At 47.4% G+C, this 17,209-nt stretch overlaps 1 protein-coding gene and 1 long non-coding RNA gene across 2 annotated transcripts in view; one reads left to right on the top strand and one right to left on the bottom strand.

Annotated features, from left to right (window-relative positions):
- Window positions 1-694: 694 nt before the first annotated feature.
- AFAP1L1 (actin filament associated protein 1 like 1) overlaps window positions 695-17,209 on the bottom strand; it is a 61,743-nt gene continuing 45,228 nt past the window's right edge. The window contains exons 13-19 of the mRNA XM_027076866.2: window positions 15,929-16,074; window positions 15,221-15,293; window positions 13,295-13,406; window positions 9,785-9,949; window positions 7,136-7,314; window positions 4,550-4,678; window positions 695-2,519 (exon numbers count right to left, since the gene is read on the bottom strand). Of these exons, the coding sequence (XP_026932667.1) occupies window positions 2,496-2,519; window positions 4,550-4,678; window positions 7,136-7,314; window positions 9,785-9,949; window positions 13,295-13,406; window positions 15,221-15,293; window positions 15,929-16,074 (828 nt within the window). The 3' untranslated portion in view covers window positions 695-2,495. The remainder of the gene's footprint in view (window positions 2,520-4,549; window positions 4,679-7,135; window positions 7,315-9,784; window positions 9,950-13,294; window positions 13,407-15,220; window positions 15,294-15,928; window positions 16,075-17,209) is intronic.
- LOC128311182 (uncharacterized) lies at window positions 2,452-13,883 on the top strand. The gene is made up of 3 exons (XR_008289273.1): window positions 2,452-2,857; window positions 8,907-9,994; window positions 10,991-13,883. It is a non-coding gene; the product is annotated as an uncharacterized LOC128311182 (long non-coding RNA).

Below are 17,209 nucleotides of genomic sequence, written 5' to 3' on the forward strand. Positions count from 1 at the left end.
GCTGCAGTTCGGGGGTGGGGAGGGTAAGACATGAAGGAAATAGAACCTTGGAACTCAGAGGAAGGGTTGCTGGCTCCAGCACCTCCCAGCCATGCGCTCCTGCAAGTGACATAACCCCTCTGTGCTTCACTTTCCCCACCTGTGAAAACTGGGATACCAGAAACTGTCGCACAGAGTTTTAGTGCAAACTAAAGGGATAATGCCTGGAAAAGTGATTAGGTAACGCCAGGACTGGCTACATAATTTAAAGGGCAAAAGGGGCACCCGGGTGGCTCGGTCGGCTAAGTGTCGGTCTTCAGCTCAGGTCATGATCTCACGGTCCGTTTGTTTGAGACCCGCACTGGGCTCTCTGCTGACTGCGCAGAGCCTGGAGCCTGCTTTGGATTCTGTGTCTCCCTCCTCTCTGTTCCTCCCCCGCTCGCGCTCTGTCTCTCTCTCAAAAATAAACATTAAAAAAAATTATTAAGAGGGCAATAGCAGCGCCTTAAACCAAACTCAGGGCTCTACTCATCTTTGTGACTGCACCGGTTGTGTGCCCGTGAAGCTGGCCTTGGCTGACACAGTACCTGATGCATGGAGTACTCGATAAATGCTTATTATTAATTCTGTGGTGTTTCCCCCCCCCCCCAACGAGTCGCAAGATCTATCAGTGGGAAGAGATGCTCAACCCCAAAATAACACACCGAGGACACACTGAGGATGTAATTGGAGTATTTGGTGTCATTCCAGGATCCACATTAAAAAAAAGAACATTAACAATCCAGATGATGTGAGCTCCTTTCTCGTTGAAGATATTTAAGTGGAATCTGGATGCAAACTGTCAGTTATGGATTAGTTGCCTTTTAGCTTTTTGGTGGCTGTAATAACCATATACACATCATTTCTTCAGTAGAAAGAACGCAGAATTTTTAGTCAGACATTTGTTATCTAGCTAATAATGAAAGCCATTATTGACCGAGGATTTCTTATTTCTCAGACAGTATGCAAAATGCTTCCCATGTATTCTCTCATTGAATCTCCCCAATAGTCTTGGGAGGAAAATAGAACCATTAACCTGGGTTTCACAGGTAAAGAAAACAAGAATCAGAGAGGGCGAGTGACTTTCCCGGCGTCACCAGCTGGTCAGTGGCAGAGGCAGGGCTCAAACTCAACCCTGTGTAGGTCCAGGCTCATAAGCCCTAAGCCTTATGCTTTGCCACTGGCCAGCTGGATGATTTTGGTCAGAGTTATTTTCCCTATTCTGGCTCCTGGCTGTCTCCAAGGGTGGTAAAGTTTGGATAAGGCACACGTTTGTAAAGCCCTAGGTAGGGTAAAGTGTGTGAGAACTCCATCAAAGTGTCCAGAGGCTGTTCTGGGATTTCCCTTCTCTCTCCTTGAGCTAAACTTGGAGCTCTTAACAGTTAACTGGTCTTACCTCTTTCTGGAAGGAAATGTAAAGACCTCAATAGCGCCTATAGTGTTGAGAAAGTAGCGAGTGGCACAGCAAGGAGACTGCCCCAGACTTGAGGTCCTTGCTTCCCCATAAAAGTATCAAGTGTAAGGAAAAGGCACTATGGCAGAAGTGAGCCACTGTCCTCTGATTCTCCCTGATGATTTTACTTGATCCACAGACAAGGAAGGGCAGACCGGGGAGAGCCTCCAAGTGCAAAATAAGGATAAAGACATAAAGAGCATCACTTGGATTTCTAACCATTGCTCCTGGAGCCTGAGTGTCACATGAAATAGGTAAAGGACTTGACTGACCACAAATGGCCCCACCCTACAATGCCTGCAGCATCCTGGGGACATTAGAAACCAATGTTCCCATCACTCTCGCTAAGAGCTCAAAATAAGTCAGCTGCTGAACCTCCCCTTGCCTGCTGCATCTCCGATCTCTAATATGAAAACCACTCCACTGTGGGGTTCTGGTAGCTGCATCTGCCTGGTTGTAAGGCACAAAAGGGCTGACTGCAGAATTTGCATGTCGTCTATAGCTTTCGTCCACCTTTACGTAGGCAGGGAAATTCTATTGATAGTTCGGCCTATTTATGTTGTCCAGTGGCTGTCGGCAATGCCCAGCATGAATCCAGTAGGCCCAAGTGTGATCAACTGATCAAGTCTTGTCTCTGTGCTGTACCACCGGCTTCAGCACTGTCTTCCTTTGCCCTGAGGCCTGGGAATGGGATGCTGAGAATGGGACTTATTCACGTGTGCTTTCGTTCCTTCTTCGGAAGAGAGGGCAAAGACGTTTCACGAAACCTGTGCAACCGTGCGGATTTCTGTCTCCCTCCACCCGTTTTCCACCCTCTGTGAAGTTATAAGGACACTCTCCGTGTCCCTCTTCCCTTCTACTTCTTCCCTCCCCATATCCCCTAGAATCATGCAGACGATAAATGCTGGTGTTTTGGGTGCCCTGGAGAGTGGGGGCTACTTCGAGTCTTTTGGCATCTCCTGGTGAAAAAACTGTTTCCAATGCAATCTCGTATTTCCTTAGGAATGAAATCTTCACCCTCTCTCTAGGTCTTCTTCATTTCCCATTCCTGAAGGACAGAAAGACAAGACGAGTCAGTTTGCTGAATGTTCTATGTGACTTGCAGGATAAAAACATTCTACGGCACCTAATTATATAAAGATCTCCACGGACCAGATTAGAGAGCCATGGGTCCTAGTCTCACTCTCTCTCTGTAGCCTTGGGTAAGTCATTTCTCCACACTGGGGCTCATCTTCAGGGGGGCCCAAATATCACAAAGTTTGTCTTTCTCAGACAAGGAAACAGGCCCATAGAGAGGAGAATGGGGACAACTTTTGACGCTAATGCTGTTCCACCGGACCTTGGTGTGGAGGAGGAGGCTGATGAGAGAGAAACCAAAGCAGTTTGGTAAGGAAGGGTGAAGGCAGGGGGCTCACAGGGCTCCATTCTTTCCCCTGGAGCTGTGTAGGGGTTCATCTTAGAGGGATACTGATGTCTTGGCCAATAGTGATTGGCTTTTTACCCCTAAATGATGCAAAGGGATTTTCAGCCAGCTCTGGAGGTGATGGTGTGAACCAGGGTTCACAGGGATGGTTCGAACATCCTTGCTAGGAAGATTCCCTGATCCCACCCTGCTCTTCCCCCAGTGTTCACCATCTACACTGCAGTTGCCGAGGGCATTGACAGGAATAATCAACCTTAATTCCTTTCTTTTCCTCACCCTCCGCATCCTCACCAGGAAATCCTTCGTCTCTACCTCCAAAGCCATCCACTTCAAATCACCCCCACCAAACCTTTCTCATCTCTCATCTAGACGACTACTTCTGACTGGTCTCTCTTGTCCCCTTATCAGTTCTCACCATTGTTCCAGAACGGTCTTTTAAATACGTAATTCGTCTCCAAAAATTTTTTGCCCGGAACTTGCCAATGACTTTCAGAATGTTAAAACAAAATTCACAGTTCTTTCCATGGCTTACAAGGGTCAAAGGGAAGCGAACTGGCCCACAAGCCATGTCTGGCCCACTGCATGTTTTTGTAGCACCCATCAACTAAGAATGGTTTTCACATTTTTAAATGTTTGGAAAAAAAAATCAAAACAATAACGGTTTTCCTTGACGTGAAAATTTTATGAAATTCAAACCTCAGTGTCCATAAATAAAGTTTTCCTGGGACACGGCCATGTCCATCATTTGTTTACATGTTGTCTGTGGCTACTTTCCTGCTATAACAGCAGAGCTGAGTCATTCTGGAAGAAACTCTGTGGTCTACAGGCTCTCATATATTTACCATCCGGATCTTTATAGCAAAAGTTTGCTGATATCTAGTCTAGATGATCTCGCCTCCGGCTGGTTACTTCTCTAATCTTATGTCCTAATGCTCGGGTGTTTGATTTTCAAGTCCACAATTTCTTACGCCCAGTTCTGAAATCCAGAAACCCCCGAAACCAAAATTTTTCTGAAGTGTTTGGGCACAAACTGAACTGGTGGCAAAACCTGACCTGAACTGATATGAGGCTGTTTATAATCTATTTATTCTACAGGGGGTGAAGATTCATGTGCCTTGTAAAATTTTTAACGTGTTTGCTTACAGGGGACCTCCTGAGAATTTGTTGGAGTTTTTCATCATACTCAGTCTGTGTACCGTATTACCTTTCTAAAATCCAAAAAGTTCTGTAACACAGCTGGCCCCAAGATGATCAGACTGTGGGCCAGTATCGTGGAGGGAGCCCTGGACTTGGAATTGGAAGAGGTGGGTTTGCTGCCCAGCTTTTGCAATGATGCCCTGCATAACCTTGGACAGGTCTCTTCACTTCCTGATCATCGGTTTCCTCACCTATGAAACAGGGCCTTTCCTGTCCCCAAACCCACTGTAGGCTCAGAAACCAGAAAACTGAGCTTGTTCGAACTGTGTGTTAAGAACGAGTCAATAGGGACTGAACGAGATTTGAGGACCTTCTCGGAGCAAACTTCCTGAGTTTGCGTGGATGTGCTGGCATTTCTCTGCCTTTCTAACTAGATGATGTTTTGGCTTTTGGTGAGGTTCCATCGGAAGGCTGCCCGGTGTCTGAATTTTAATTAGCTGAGCTATTGCTTGCTATACCTTGGCTTTCTGTAGCACCCTTCCTTGGTTAGAGGTTACGATGGATGGGCTTCTCTTCCTCAGCTCAGAAATACAGTTGACAGGGAGAGGTTGCTCTGAGGCACTGTTCTGGGCTTTATGTGCAGTTTCCTGTTGGTGACAAGAAGTAGTTACATAGGTGAGGTCTAGGGTGGCTACCCACACCTGGCTTGCCCTCTAAAGAACGCAAATAGAATGTTTGCAAACATGCAAATAGTGCAAACATGCCAGCACCAAACAGGGTGAGGGGAGGAAGACGCTTGAGGGCCTTGGAATAAAGGTAATGACGTCTAGAATTACTGAGCCCTCACGATGTACCAGGCATTGCGTGGATTAGCTCCTTTAGCCTTTCCAAACCTATGAAGTAGACGCTAGTATCGGTCAAACTATTTTACAGATAAGGGAAATGGCAAGGTCGGGTCACTGCCCGAGGTCACATAGCTGGCAAGTGGGAGGGCCAGGATTCAGACCCCACAGCCCTCTCTCTTAACCTCTGCCCTGAATTCCTTCTCATTTTGTTGGTTTGTTTTAATGTTTGTTTATTTTGAGAGAGAGTGTGTGCGGGTGCACGTGTGAGAGTGGGGGAGGGGCAGAGAGAGGGAGAGAGAATCCCAAGCAGGTCCTGTGCTATCAGCACAGAGCCCAGTGTGGGCTCGATCCTGCGATCCGTGAGATCATGACCTGAGCTGAAATCAAGAGTCAGCCGCCCAACCTACTGAACTGCCCAGGCGGGTGGCCCTCGTTCTCATCTTCTAGAGTGCTGTCACCTCTTAAATCTTCTAGATAATTGCTTAGTACCTTACTACGATATGGCTCCTTAAGAGTGACATATTAACAGCTGAGCCTGCAGGGAATTGAGAGAAGACTTCTCTTTATCTCCAAAGACCATCAAAAGGATCAAAAGTAGGGGCAACTGGGTGGCTCAGTCGGTTAAGCGTCCAACTCTTGTTTTTGGCTCAGGTCATGATCTCATGATTGTGGGGTCGGGCCTGTGTCAGGCTCTGTGCTGGGTGTGCAGCCTGCTTAAGCTCCTCTCTCTATCTCTCTCCCTCCCTCCCTCCCTCCCTCCCTCTGCCCCTCCCGTTTGCTCTCTCTCTCTCCCTCTCTCAAAAAAAATAATAAGTAAACATTTTTTAAACAAAGGCTCAAAAGTAGTGGAAAAGCCCCCTGGGAAGTGAATTTCAGGGCACACTAGTGGGAGGAAGCAGCTGGGATGAGTGAACCACTTCCAGCTCTCCCACCGGGCCTCAGTGAGTTTGTCTTTGTCCTCTGAGCTCTTCATCTGTAAATGAGGTTGGAAAGTCCCACGGAGAGGAAGCACAGGGGCAGACAGCGTGGCTTCAGACAACAACAGTGAGAATACCGTTCCCAGTGACAGCCCAGACTTAGACAAGTCTCTCTGCATCTCAATTTCCTTGTCTGAAACCAGGCGTCACATTCACTCATTCGTCAAACATTTGTGGCCCTCCTACTGTCTTTCAGACTCTAAAGGGCTAAGGCTATAGGGACAAAACAGCCATAGTCCAATTTTTTTTTAATAAAAATACAATCCCGTGGGGGGAGACAGACATTAGACAAGACACACACACACACACACACACACACACACACACACACACATCCATATAATATGTATATGCACATTGTGGCTAAGTGCTATGGGAAAGGATAACAGATGAGACCACTGGTACTTTAGACCAGCGGTTCCTAAATGGGGGCAGTTTTGCCCTTCCGGGGGACACTTGGCAATTTCTGGAGACATTTCTGGTTGTCAACTGGGTGTGGAGCTACTGGTGTCTAGTAGGCAGAGGCTAGGGATGCTTCTAAACATCTTACGATGCATATGGCAGTCCCCTATAAAAAGAATTACTGGCCCTAAATGTCAGTAGTGATGGAGACCCAGGGCAGCCACGTTCTCCCTGAGGAAGTCTCATTCAGGGTCAGAGTATCTACCTTGCAGGGTTGCCCGGAGCGCTGGAGATAATGGATGCAAAGCCCTGAGGACGGCCCCGTACCCTGGGGACCCTGAGAGAGGGCACGTGTACCTGGCTAATACAGGGCTCTGCGTCATACTTCCTGGATTGGGAATCCTGTCCCCCACTTAACTGAGTGACCTTGAGTAAGTCATTTGACATTGCTGACCTCAGTTTCCTTGTACATCCAATGGCACAAATACACACAGCACTACGTCACAGGACTGCTGTGAGGATGATGAGGTCACGCAGGTTCAAATGCTATACTGACCTATGTTACTGTTCAACACAAGTTTGCTCTTATTCAATGTATCATAGCTATAATTATTAATAACCCAAAGGCTACTTCTAAGATCACACTCAGGATAAAAAGTCAAATGGCAGACAGGCCTGAACTTGCTCCAGGAGCCCCCTCCCTAGCCGTGCCACCTCCTCTTTGGGATCGGGTCTTCTGGCACCTTCCCTCCGCTTTGAGCCTCCATTTTCCCATCTGTAATTGAGCCTAACTCCCACCCGCAAAGAATGATCCTGAAGATCCATAGCATGTGAGGGTGTTAGGGAGCAGCTGCCCCGGCACAGAAGGGCACACACTCACCCCACTCTTGGTCTTGCCGCTCACAGAGAGCCCCAGGGCCGGGCCCCCCGCCAGGGACTGCTGCAAGCGCTCCCTCACGGCCACCAGCCGAAGCTCCAGGTCAATCCGTAGCTCCTCCTTCGCCCGACACTCAGCTTCCAGGGTGGCCACGGCCTCCTCCAGGACCTTCAACTTCGCTCCTGGGTCCAAAGACATCAGTGAGAAACGGCTGAGCCTGGCTTGAAGCATCAGGGGCTTCGGCAGGGCCTCTGCTTCTAGTCTGCCCCGTGGCTTTCCCAGCCCTTTGTCCCCATTAAGAGATGGACTTCCGGCCTGGGGTGCTAGCTCCGTGCGGGGTTGTGTGGTTTTTACCTGCCCTGTACCCATTTCCCCACCTTCTCGATACAGAACCCTGATTTTCCACAGGAAAACCACCTTCTCCTCCCATTCCCTATAGTTTGGATGGTGCTGACCTCACTTTTAGTTCAGGGGGTTGGCACATAACCTAGATCTGGCCCATAATCATAATTCCATTTTCTGGTCACATTGATTGGCTTAGAGATCAAAGTTGGTCTAATCAGAGGGAATGCTGAGACTTTTGTGGGGTCGGTCCGCTGGGAAGAGAAGTTCTCTCTGCTGGGGTGGCTGGGAGGATTGGGTGAGGGGTAGAGCTGTGCAGCCATTATGCCACCATGAGGCCACACAATGCAATCAGCATGGAGGAAGGCAGAAGCAAGAATTAGAGAAATATGCTTCCTGGTGACATCATTTAAATATCTGGACCTTGCTATACTCAATCGCTCAGTTTTCCAATTACATTTTTCTTTTCTTCTTTTCTTTCTTTTCTTTTCTGTAAGTTCTATGCCCAACATGGGGCTTGAAATCATGATCATGAGATCAAGAGTCCCATGCTCTATTGACCGAACAAGCCAGGCACGCTGATTTTTTTTTTTTTTTTCATTTCTAAGCCAATTTGACTTTGGTTTCTCTTACCTGTAACTGAATTATAACACAGGGCTTTACATTGACCAGGGGTGCCATTTTGCTGCTTATTCAGTCTAAACTAGCAACCCTGTTTTCGTATCTTTTTCATGCCAAGAGTTGCAGTGGGCCTTACCAGGTTTAAACATTAGCTCCATTCATTCTTTGCTCTGGGACAAATAGGAGGCTGCACTGGAGGATTTTCCAGTAATGGGGTGAATTCTTTCCATTCATTCGTTCATTCATTCATCCATCCATCTATTCAGTAAACACTTAGCGAGTGCTTACTATGTACCCAGGCACTGCTCTTGCCCTTGGGATATATCAGTGAACAAAACAGGCAGTGTTTGCCTTTATGGAGTTCACATTTGTGTGTGTGTGTGTGTGTGTATGAGAGAGAATAAACAATACATTAAATTAATAAATAGAATAAATAATCTAATATTACAAAGTGATGGGTTACAGAAAAAAAAAGTTGAGCACAGTAAGGAGGACAGTTAGCCTGCTCCAAACTCTTGTTTTGACTCTTAGAAAGTTTTGTATATTGGGGCGCCTGGGTGGCTCAGTCAGTTAAGTGGCCGACTTCAGCTCAGGTCATGATCTCGTGGTTCGTGAGTTCGAGCCCCACGTCGGGCTCTGTGCTGACAGCTCAGAGCTTGGAGCCTGCTTTGGATTCTGTGTCTCCCTCTCTCTCTCTGCCCCTCCCCCGCTCAAGCTGTGTCTCGGTCTCAAAATAAATAAACATTAAAAAAAATAAAAAGTAAGTTTTGTATATTGAGACCACACTGCTTTCCTATGCTTCCTTCCACAGATTCTGGTTCCTGGCTCCACAGAAGAAGTCTTAACCTTTAAGCCAGAAGTTCTCAGTTAGGTTCATGGATTTTTAGGCAATCTAAGGGTGAGCTCTGAGGGCGCATAAGCTCTTGGCTGCTGCAATTGTCTGTAACACTGCGAATTGTGGGGTTTTGTTCCCTCCTTATGAAAGGGCCCATAGGTCCCATCAGATTCTCATGGGGCTATGTGACCTTGGATATATTTTATAAAGGACAAAGACCCTCTGTTCTCTCAAGCATGTGTGTGCAAACCTCAGGCTGAAATTATGCCAAACTACAGCTACAGGGAGAATTCAAAAGAAACGGCAGAAAGTGGGGTGCAGAGGAGCCCAGAGCAGCCTGAGTCTGCAGGGGTTATGGCCCTGGATTTTCGAAGAGGATCCTGGGAACATGTCTCTGTCCATCAATCCCAGAACCAGGGCCAGTGTCTCACACAGCTGGGAGTGTTCAGCACATCCGTGAATGAGTGAATTAATGTGAGGCTCAAAACGGTATCTCCTATTTCCTTGATTCTAAGTCACACTCTGTTGTCACATGTTAACATTTCTAAAGTCAGACCAAATTTTGCTACCTTAAGTGTGCGCATTTTTGTGATGCGTCTTCATTCCCTTACCCCAAATCAGTAAATTGATGGCACTTAAATTGGCCCTTAAATAGGCACTTAAATTGATGGCACTTTCATTAGGAAGGATGATGATGATGATGTTGAGGAAGAGGTGGAAGGAGGATAAGGAGGAGGAAGAATGGGAGGAGAAGCCCACTTGTCCTGGATAACCAGGTGACCTCTGCCATGGGAGGTGTCAAGGTCCAGCCCCACCCCCCACCTTGAATGCCCAGGACGCACCCATGTAGGTACCTGGGTTGTTCCGAATGGCTTCCTTCAGCTCCCTCTTCTCCTGCCTCAGTGCCATCAGCTCTGTCCGGATTGTCTCCTTCTCTTTTTCCAGCCTCTCTTTTTCTACCAGGTACCTCCGGGCATCTTCCTCAGCTCGGTTCTTACCGTACTTGTATTGATTGGCACCTGCACAGATAGAAGACAGGAAAAGGCCCCCATTCCTGACCTCTGGTAAGGGTACCTGGGTGACCTTGGCGTCTTTCTCAGCCCCAACTTCTCCATCTGTAAAATGGGAATATTTAGATCTAAAAAGATAAATTTGGTGTGAATCCTCCAAGGAAATAGGAGCAAAAGGGAGGCAGGAGAGCACAGAGACTAGGAACAGGGCCTTTGGAACGAGGCAGACCGAGGTTTGTGTTCTCTTTTGCCCTTTACTAGTTGTGTGACTTTAGGGCAAAAGTGAACAGTGGTGTTTTGTGCCATGCCCTGGGCCTTAGTTTCCGCATTTGTAAATGTGGATATGATCAAATTCGCCTCTTGGCATTGTGCTAAGTTTTGAATGAGATAGCTCATGAAAAATACTTAGTACAGTATCTGTAGAAGTGCCTAGTAAATGTTAGATGATGATAAGAAACAGATTTTTGTGATGTATAACACACTTTAGCTTTAAAAGGGCGTTTTACAGTCAATTCTCAGATATATGTAAGATAAGGAGACAGGTACATATAACTCAGATCCATAGAAAATCAAGGAGTTGGGCTAAAGTCAGGCATTGCCCATTTTATTCCTGAAAAATGGGTTGGGGGAGCGAGGGGCCCCAGGAGTCTGTTGGAGGCTCTACATTATGGTGGACAATAACAAATAATTATGGCAAAAATTTATCGAGCATTTACTATATGCTAAGCCATTGACATACATTTCCATTTAATCTACATAAAAACTTACTATTATTAGCTTTATTTTGTTGGTGGGGAAACTGAGGCACCGAGATGTTAGGTCTCACTGTTAATGATGGCAGAGCCCAGTTTGAGCCCAAAGGGTCGAACTCCAGGGTCCATGTCGTGCATTTACTGCTCTAGCTGGAGTAATGCCATAGTCTAACCTCTCAGGGAAATTTTTATTTATTTTTTTGCTTCAGACAGTCACACACAGCCCTTTTAAGTTGGTGGGTGTGGAGTTTGGAGCGATTCCCATGGTTACTAATAATTGGGGGTCTTTTCTCTCTAGCTCTTGTAGGGATCGCAGTGGTCCCCCAGTGATGCATGCAAAAATCAATTCTTGTCACAATGGCCCTGATCACAAATAAAGCATGGAGGGCACAGAAGGGGACCCATACTTCCCCCAACTTGCCAGATACACAATGGCATCCCAGGGGAGTTTTCTCCCAGACTTTTGGATTCGATAGACTGGTAAATAAAAATAAATGGGTAGACCAACAAAATGGTGTCAGTGTTGTATCAGATAAGGACCTTAAAGTCCCCAACCACCATCTGTTATTCCCAATATTTTATAAAATAAATAGTACCTCAACATCTCTAGAGTTGGAAGGACACAAATGCAGAGGAAAACAGTCATTTACACTGAACAGATTGAGCAACCTCACAAGAGACCCCAAGCCAGAACTGCCTAATGAAGCTGTTCCAGGATTCCTGACCCACGGAAACGGTGACGTGACTCATGTTTACTTTTGGAGCTAGTAAATTTTGGGTGATTTATCACCCGTAATCGGTAGCTAATACATGACCTTGGGCAAGACCCTTCTCTTTAATGTTCTTCAGCTGTTTCATCTGAGACACATGGTCGGACTAGATCTGTAGTTTGAGGAGCCCTGTGATTTCACAGTGACGGCTACCAGGCTGCTGCAGGGGCAAAGCGGGGGCCGGCGGGTGGCCCAGCTCCAACCAGAGCAGCTCCCCTTCTATATCCCTGATAACCTGGACTTAACTATAACATTTGATTTGAAGAACCTGTGTTTTGTTATCTTTGTTGTTGTTTTTTAACGTTTTGTGATTTCTTTAGTCTTACATGCCTATTTCAGTTTACTTTTCCATTTTATTTTCATTTATTTAAAAATTTGTTTTTAAGTTTTATGTATTTAAGTAATCTCTACACCCAACGTGGGGCTCAAACTCATGACTCCGACATCAAGAGTCACATGCTCTGACTGAGGCAGCCAGGCGCCCCTACTTTTCCATTTTAAAATGGGCAGTCCAGGGGCGCCTGGTGGCTCAGTCGGTTAAGCGTCCGATTTCAGCTCAGGTTATGATCTCGTGGTTCGTGAGTTTGAGCCCCGCATCGGGCTCTGTGCTGACAGCTCAGAGCCTGGAGCCTGCTTTGGATTCTGTGTCTCCCTCTCTCTGTGTCCTTCCCCCGCTCGCGCTCTGTCTCTCTCTCAAAAATAAATAAACATTAAAAAAAATTAAAAAGGACATTCCATAAAGGCCCATATTTCCAGTGCCAATGAGAGTAGAGCGTCAGGAATGTTACACAACAACCGTCTGATTGTTCAGTGGGAAAACTCAGACCCAGAGAGGGGAAGGGACTTTTCCAAAGTTATGCAGTAATTAAATGATCAAGTGGGGAATGGAATATAGCTCTTCTGACCCCCAGAAGAGATTGTCTATATTCATGAAATGGAGATCTAATAAAGAAAAGTATTTAAAAAATTAATCTTCAAAAAGCAAGGGATAGAACTTGACTGTGATCAGGTGCAGGGGGCAGAACTATAAAGCAATAAATAAAAGACTCTTGGAACGTGCTGTCCTACAGGAAGCTGGCCTGCTCATAAATCACACAGGAGCAGAGATCAGCGTTGGAAATCAAACAGAATTTACCATAGCCTGCCATACTTAGCCTTTATTGTGCTGTGTGGCAATCAGGCAATTCATGGAGCTCCTATGGGGTGCCAGGCAGAGCCCGGGCTAGGACACAGAGGTGAGCCGTGCCTTCCAGGCAGCTGCCTGAAGGGTATTTGGAGGAGTTCATTTCTCCACTTGTTACCCCAGATCAGAAATTATAAATTGTTAGCTTTGGAACAGACAGAGCCTGAGGATGAATTTTACACGTGCATATATGTGCATACATATATAAGAGACAATGGAACATAAAAACATATTTGGCCTTATTTAATGTTAACATTTTTGAAAATTAATTGCTAGTGTTAAGAAATAAGTGGATTTCACATAATGGCTAGATTTCTGGTCTCTTGAATAATCTGCAAACCTGGGATGGCATGGCTGTATGGGAGCCACCGGCTGGGGCTGGGTAGTGGCCAGCCCTATAGCTGGAGCCTGAGTTCTCCGGCTTCCTGCAGTCTTCCCCCACCCCATTCCCTAGCGTTTCTCTTCTGAGGCCACTTGCTAGCTGCCCTTCAGCACTTGGCTTGTGCCGTCATTTTTCTTACGGTAGGGTATCTTCTTATATCTCACTTCACTCATTAATGTGCCTGCCTGACGTCCGGAGGAATCCGATTTGAGACCCCCTGCCCTGTGGATTGTTTCCTTCCTTTCCTCCCTCCCACATGGGACTCACTGGAGGCATGGCGCTTGACTTTGACCTGCGGATCCACGCGATGGGACTTCTCACTGCAGGAGGAGGCATGGCGTTTCACCTGGGCCCCAGTGGGACGCTTGGGCTCCTCGTCCTGGATGGGAGGTGGAGAAAGGAGTTGAAGTACAGGTAGGCTCAGGGCCCTCAATGCGGGGGTGTGTTCTGGTCCAAGTGTGGTGGGTGAGCGTTGCAGGACCTCTGAGATCTAGGTCTTACATTTTTAGACCGGGGCGGCACTCAACAGTTTATAGACTACTTCTACTAGCATGTATCATTTGATCCTCATCCCTTCCTGTCAGGGGCAGCAGAAGGCGCCCTTAAACTGGGATATCTGCTGAGAGGAAATCAGGAAGTCTCAGAGGGCCGTAGGTGACCATATTTGATTTATCTTTTTTTTTTTTTAACGTTTATTTATTTTTGAGACAGAGAGAGACAGAGCATGAACGGGGGAGGGTCAGAGAGAGGGAGACACAGAATCTGAAACAGGCTCCAGGCTCTGAGCTGTCAGCACAGAGCCCGACACGGGGCTCGAACTCACAGACCGCGAGATCATGACCTGAGCTGAAGTCAGACGTTTAACCGACTGAGCCACCCGGGCGCCCCCCATATTTGATTTATCATAGATATTTCTCTCTTCACATCCTTTGGAAGTGTCCCTGAAATTTTCTGAAATGGCTAAATACAGAGTTCCCAGGGAAGATAAAAAGTCATGGATGACGTCAGCCAATGGTGGAAGGAACATAAGTTAATAAACTGGCTATACCTTTGTGCATGATGAGTATTAAGGGCACTCAGAACCCTGTCAGAGCTCAGGGAACCATGAATGGAATACGATAATAATGTAATATAATAATGATATTGATAACAATAGTACTCTTTACTCGGTGTAAGACCTTCCAATGTGTAGGCATGGTGCCCATACAGTATTTCATCTAGTTCTTGCAATGATTCAATCAGGTAGCTTTTATGTATTCATCTGAAGCCAGCAAGTGAGGACCAGAGAAGTGAAGCCCAAGGTAACCCGGATTCAGCCCTGAGTCCAAAGTTCATGCCCCTAGGTACTAAGCTGTCTTGCTACTGAGCTCTTGCAGTTGAGGAAGATCTCAAGCTGCATCCACTGGCTCATATGAATCTGAAGCAAGACCATATAAGTGGAAGGAGGATGGCTGGAGAAGTTTCTAGAAAAGGGAGTCTCAGAGGTGAGAGCTCTGTGTCATCCAGCACCGTCTAGGGCAGGGGTCCTGGCGCGCAGATATGTCTGCTTTCCTTGGCAGCCGGATCCCCTCTTTCTCCCCTAGCCGTGAGGCCTGACCCGCCCACCGGTGTCTGATCAGAATGTGGCTGTCTGGCTCTCCCGTGGAAGGAAAAGACACGGGACATGCTGCCAGAAGCAGTGTGGTTCATGTGATGGCTACAGAGGCCTCGCTGTAAACGAACGAGCTGGCCTCTCCTTGATTTAGTGAGCAAGACAGGGAGAGTCTATCCTGGAAGCTGAAGCCCAGACTGTGGATGCCACAGATGAAGGTCTATGGGAGTGGCCACCCAGTTAGTGCCCCCGCTCCAGGCCCCACTGAGTCGCACCATCAGTCTGGAGAGCAGTAAACAGCTGGAGAGCCCAACACCTTGCTCAGACCGGCATAGTGCTTTGCATTATATAGAGTCCTTTCCTCTTCCTGATCTGGGGAGCTTTCTGTTGCACTACCCAGCTTCCTGGGCCGAGGATTCCTTATCTGGAGCCATGATCTATGGCAAGAAGGGTCCTCCCTCCCCTTCCAGCTGCCGGGCAAATAAAAATTATCTGTGAGGCAAAGATAAAAAGACACAGTGACAGAGACAGAGAGAGAGAGAGAGAGGAAGGGCTGATCAGTGGCCTTTGCCACGTTCCCAGGCACTCCCAAGGGACCCTACCTGTATCTTTTCATAAGGAACATCATCATACACACGGGGTTCAGGCCACTGATCCTGGCAGGATCTTGCATACCTAGAAAAGGTAAGGTGCAATGATGATGGCACTTTGTGGCTTACGGTGCTTTCCTGTCCACTCTCATTCGATTCTGGCAGCAGCTTGCGATGGATGTCGGAAGGTTAGTAAGGGCAACCATGGCAGGCAGCACTGGGCAGTTGCTGTATTAAGGCCTCGCAGGCAGGGACCCACGTGATTCTTATAACCACCTGAGAGGCAAGTAATTCATCACCTCCATTCTATAAGCGAGAAAACAGGTCCAAAACAGATCCAAGCTGGCAAGCAACTGCCCCAAGCTGTTGCTCATGAGAGTTGAGGCTGGAACCCGGCTCTTCTGTTACATACACCAGCCCTGAGCCTGCCTGATGCCCGAGGGTGTGAGAACCTATGGTTCCGTGGCTTAGAGCCGAGCCCAGATCATTACCCCAAAGGGCCTCTGCTCTTCTGCTCGTCCCATCCACAGCTTCCCCTGACCCCAGACCACCTCCGTTAGCCAGCTCACTCCTGCCTGCTGGAAGGGGAAGGCACCCCCCCCTCTGACCTCCCAAGGAAGCGGCGTCCTCCTCAGCTCTTCCTCCCTTCCCTCCCACTGCCCACGGCTGGGCTCAGAGGCTCTGAGAGGCTGCTGCGGGCTGCGGGGAGCCGGCCCTTACAGGAAGGAGTTGCGCCCTGCGCTGACGATGCTGGTTAAGGTCTCCACGTCCACGTAGTCATAGTGCAGCGCCTCGGGGGTGACTTTGGAGCCCATCTCCGCCAGCAACAGCCCAAGCCAGCGGCCCATGTCCTCTGAGCAGTTTGCCTGAGGAAAAGGGAGGCACAGGCTGATTGCACTTCAGTACTGTTAGGGCCTCAGGCTACCTGCTCACTTCAGCCGGACCCATATTTGTATAGTACCTGCTGTGTTCCCAGTACTTCCGGGTCCAAGGGGAACAGGCCTGCAACACGCATCCAGAAACCCGAGTGGCTCCTTACCTTTTCTTTATTCAGGTTTTGGCTCTAATGCAACCTCCTCAGAGAAGTCCTCCCTGACCATCTCTCTAAGACACACTGCCGGCCGCACCCCCCCTCCCACCACTTCCCACTATCTTCAGAGCCATTTCGATGTGAAAACAGCATTTGGGCATTCCCTGGCTTTTTTTTCTTAATACTTACTTTTTGCTAGAGGAGGCTGTTTCTCACATAACCCAATCAAAAAATTTTTTCTCATAATTGCCAATGTTTTTGTAGCACTGTATACAGGAAAATTGCCAAGAAGTTGCTGTAACCAAACCCCCTCTGTTAGTTCTCATTTAAAGAGCATTATTATGAAGTCAACTTGGCACACGACTGCTAAACTTGAATAAAGGAGGCACACTTCTTGCCAGAAAGCTCTGTGTATAATTTAAGGGACAAAAGAGACCTATCTCACCCTCTCAAAAGTAAAAGTTGAGTGACAGAGGCAATATATCTTGAAATTTAAGAAATGGGTGAGGCAGTGGGTACTGGGCAAAGAAAACAAGGTCTAGAGGCTGGGTTTTGGTTCTAAGATAAGACCAAGAGGCTAATGACCCCCTTGGAGCCTTGGATAAAGCACCTGGCAGCCCAGGCCTCAGTTTCCTTGTTTGTACTCTGAGGGAGGAGTTCTTTAATGTTTCTTCAGCATTAACATTTCAAATTCTAAAAAGCCAAAGGACTGATATGTAGAAGAGAGGGAGACTCAACGCATTCTACAGGACCTCAGAGAGGAGGGTGAGTGCCAGGGGGTGGGAACAACAGTGAGTGGGGGGGATGAAATCACATTTTCATTCAGCCATTTGCTCAACAAATAGCAAAAGAGGCCTTAGTATGGGCTGGGCATCATGCTGGGTTCTGGAAAAACAAAAGTATATGAAGCAGGTATGATTACTGTCTTCACAGAGCTTAAAGATTTCAACTCAACATGGAGACCATCTTTC

This window comes from Acinonyx jubatus, chromosome A1 (assembly GCF_027475565.1).
Source record: "Acinonyx jubatus isolate Ajub_Pintada_27869175 chromosome A1, VMU_Ajub_asm_v1.0, whole genome shotgun sequence".
NCBI classification, from domain to species: Eukaryota; Metazoa; Chordata; class Mammalia; order Carnivora; family Felidae; genus Acinonyx; species Acinonyx jubatus.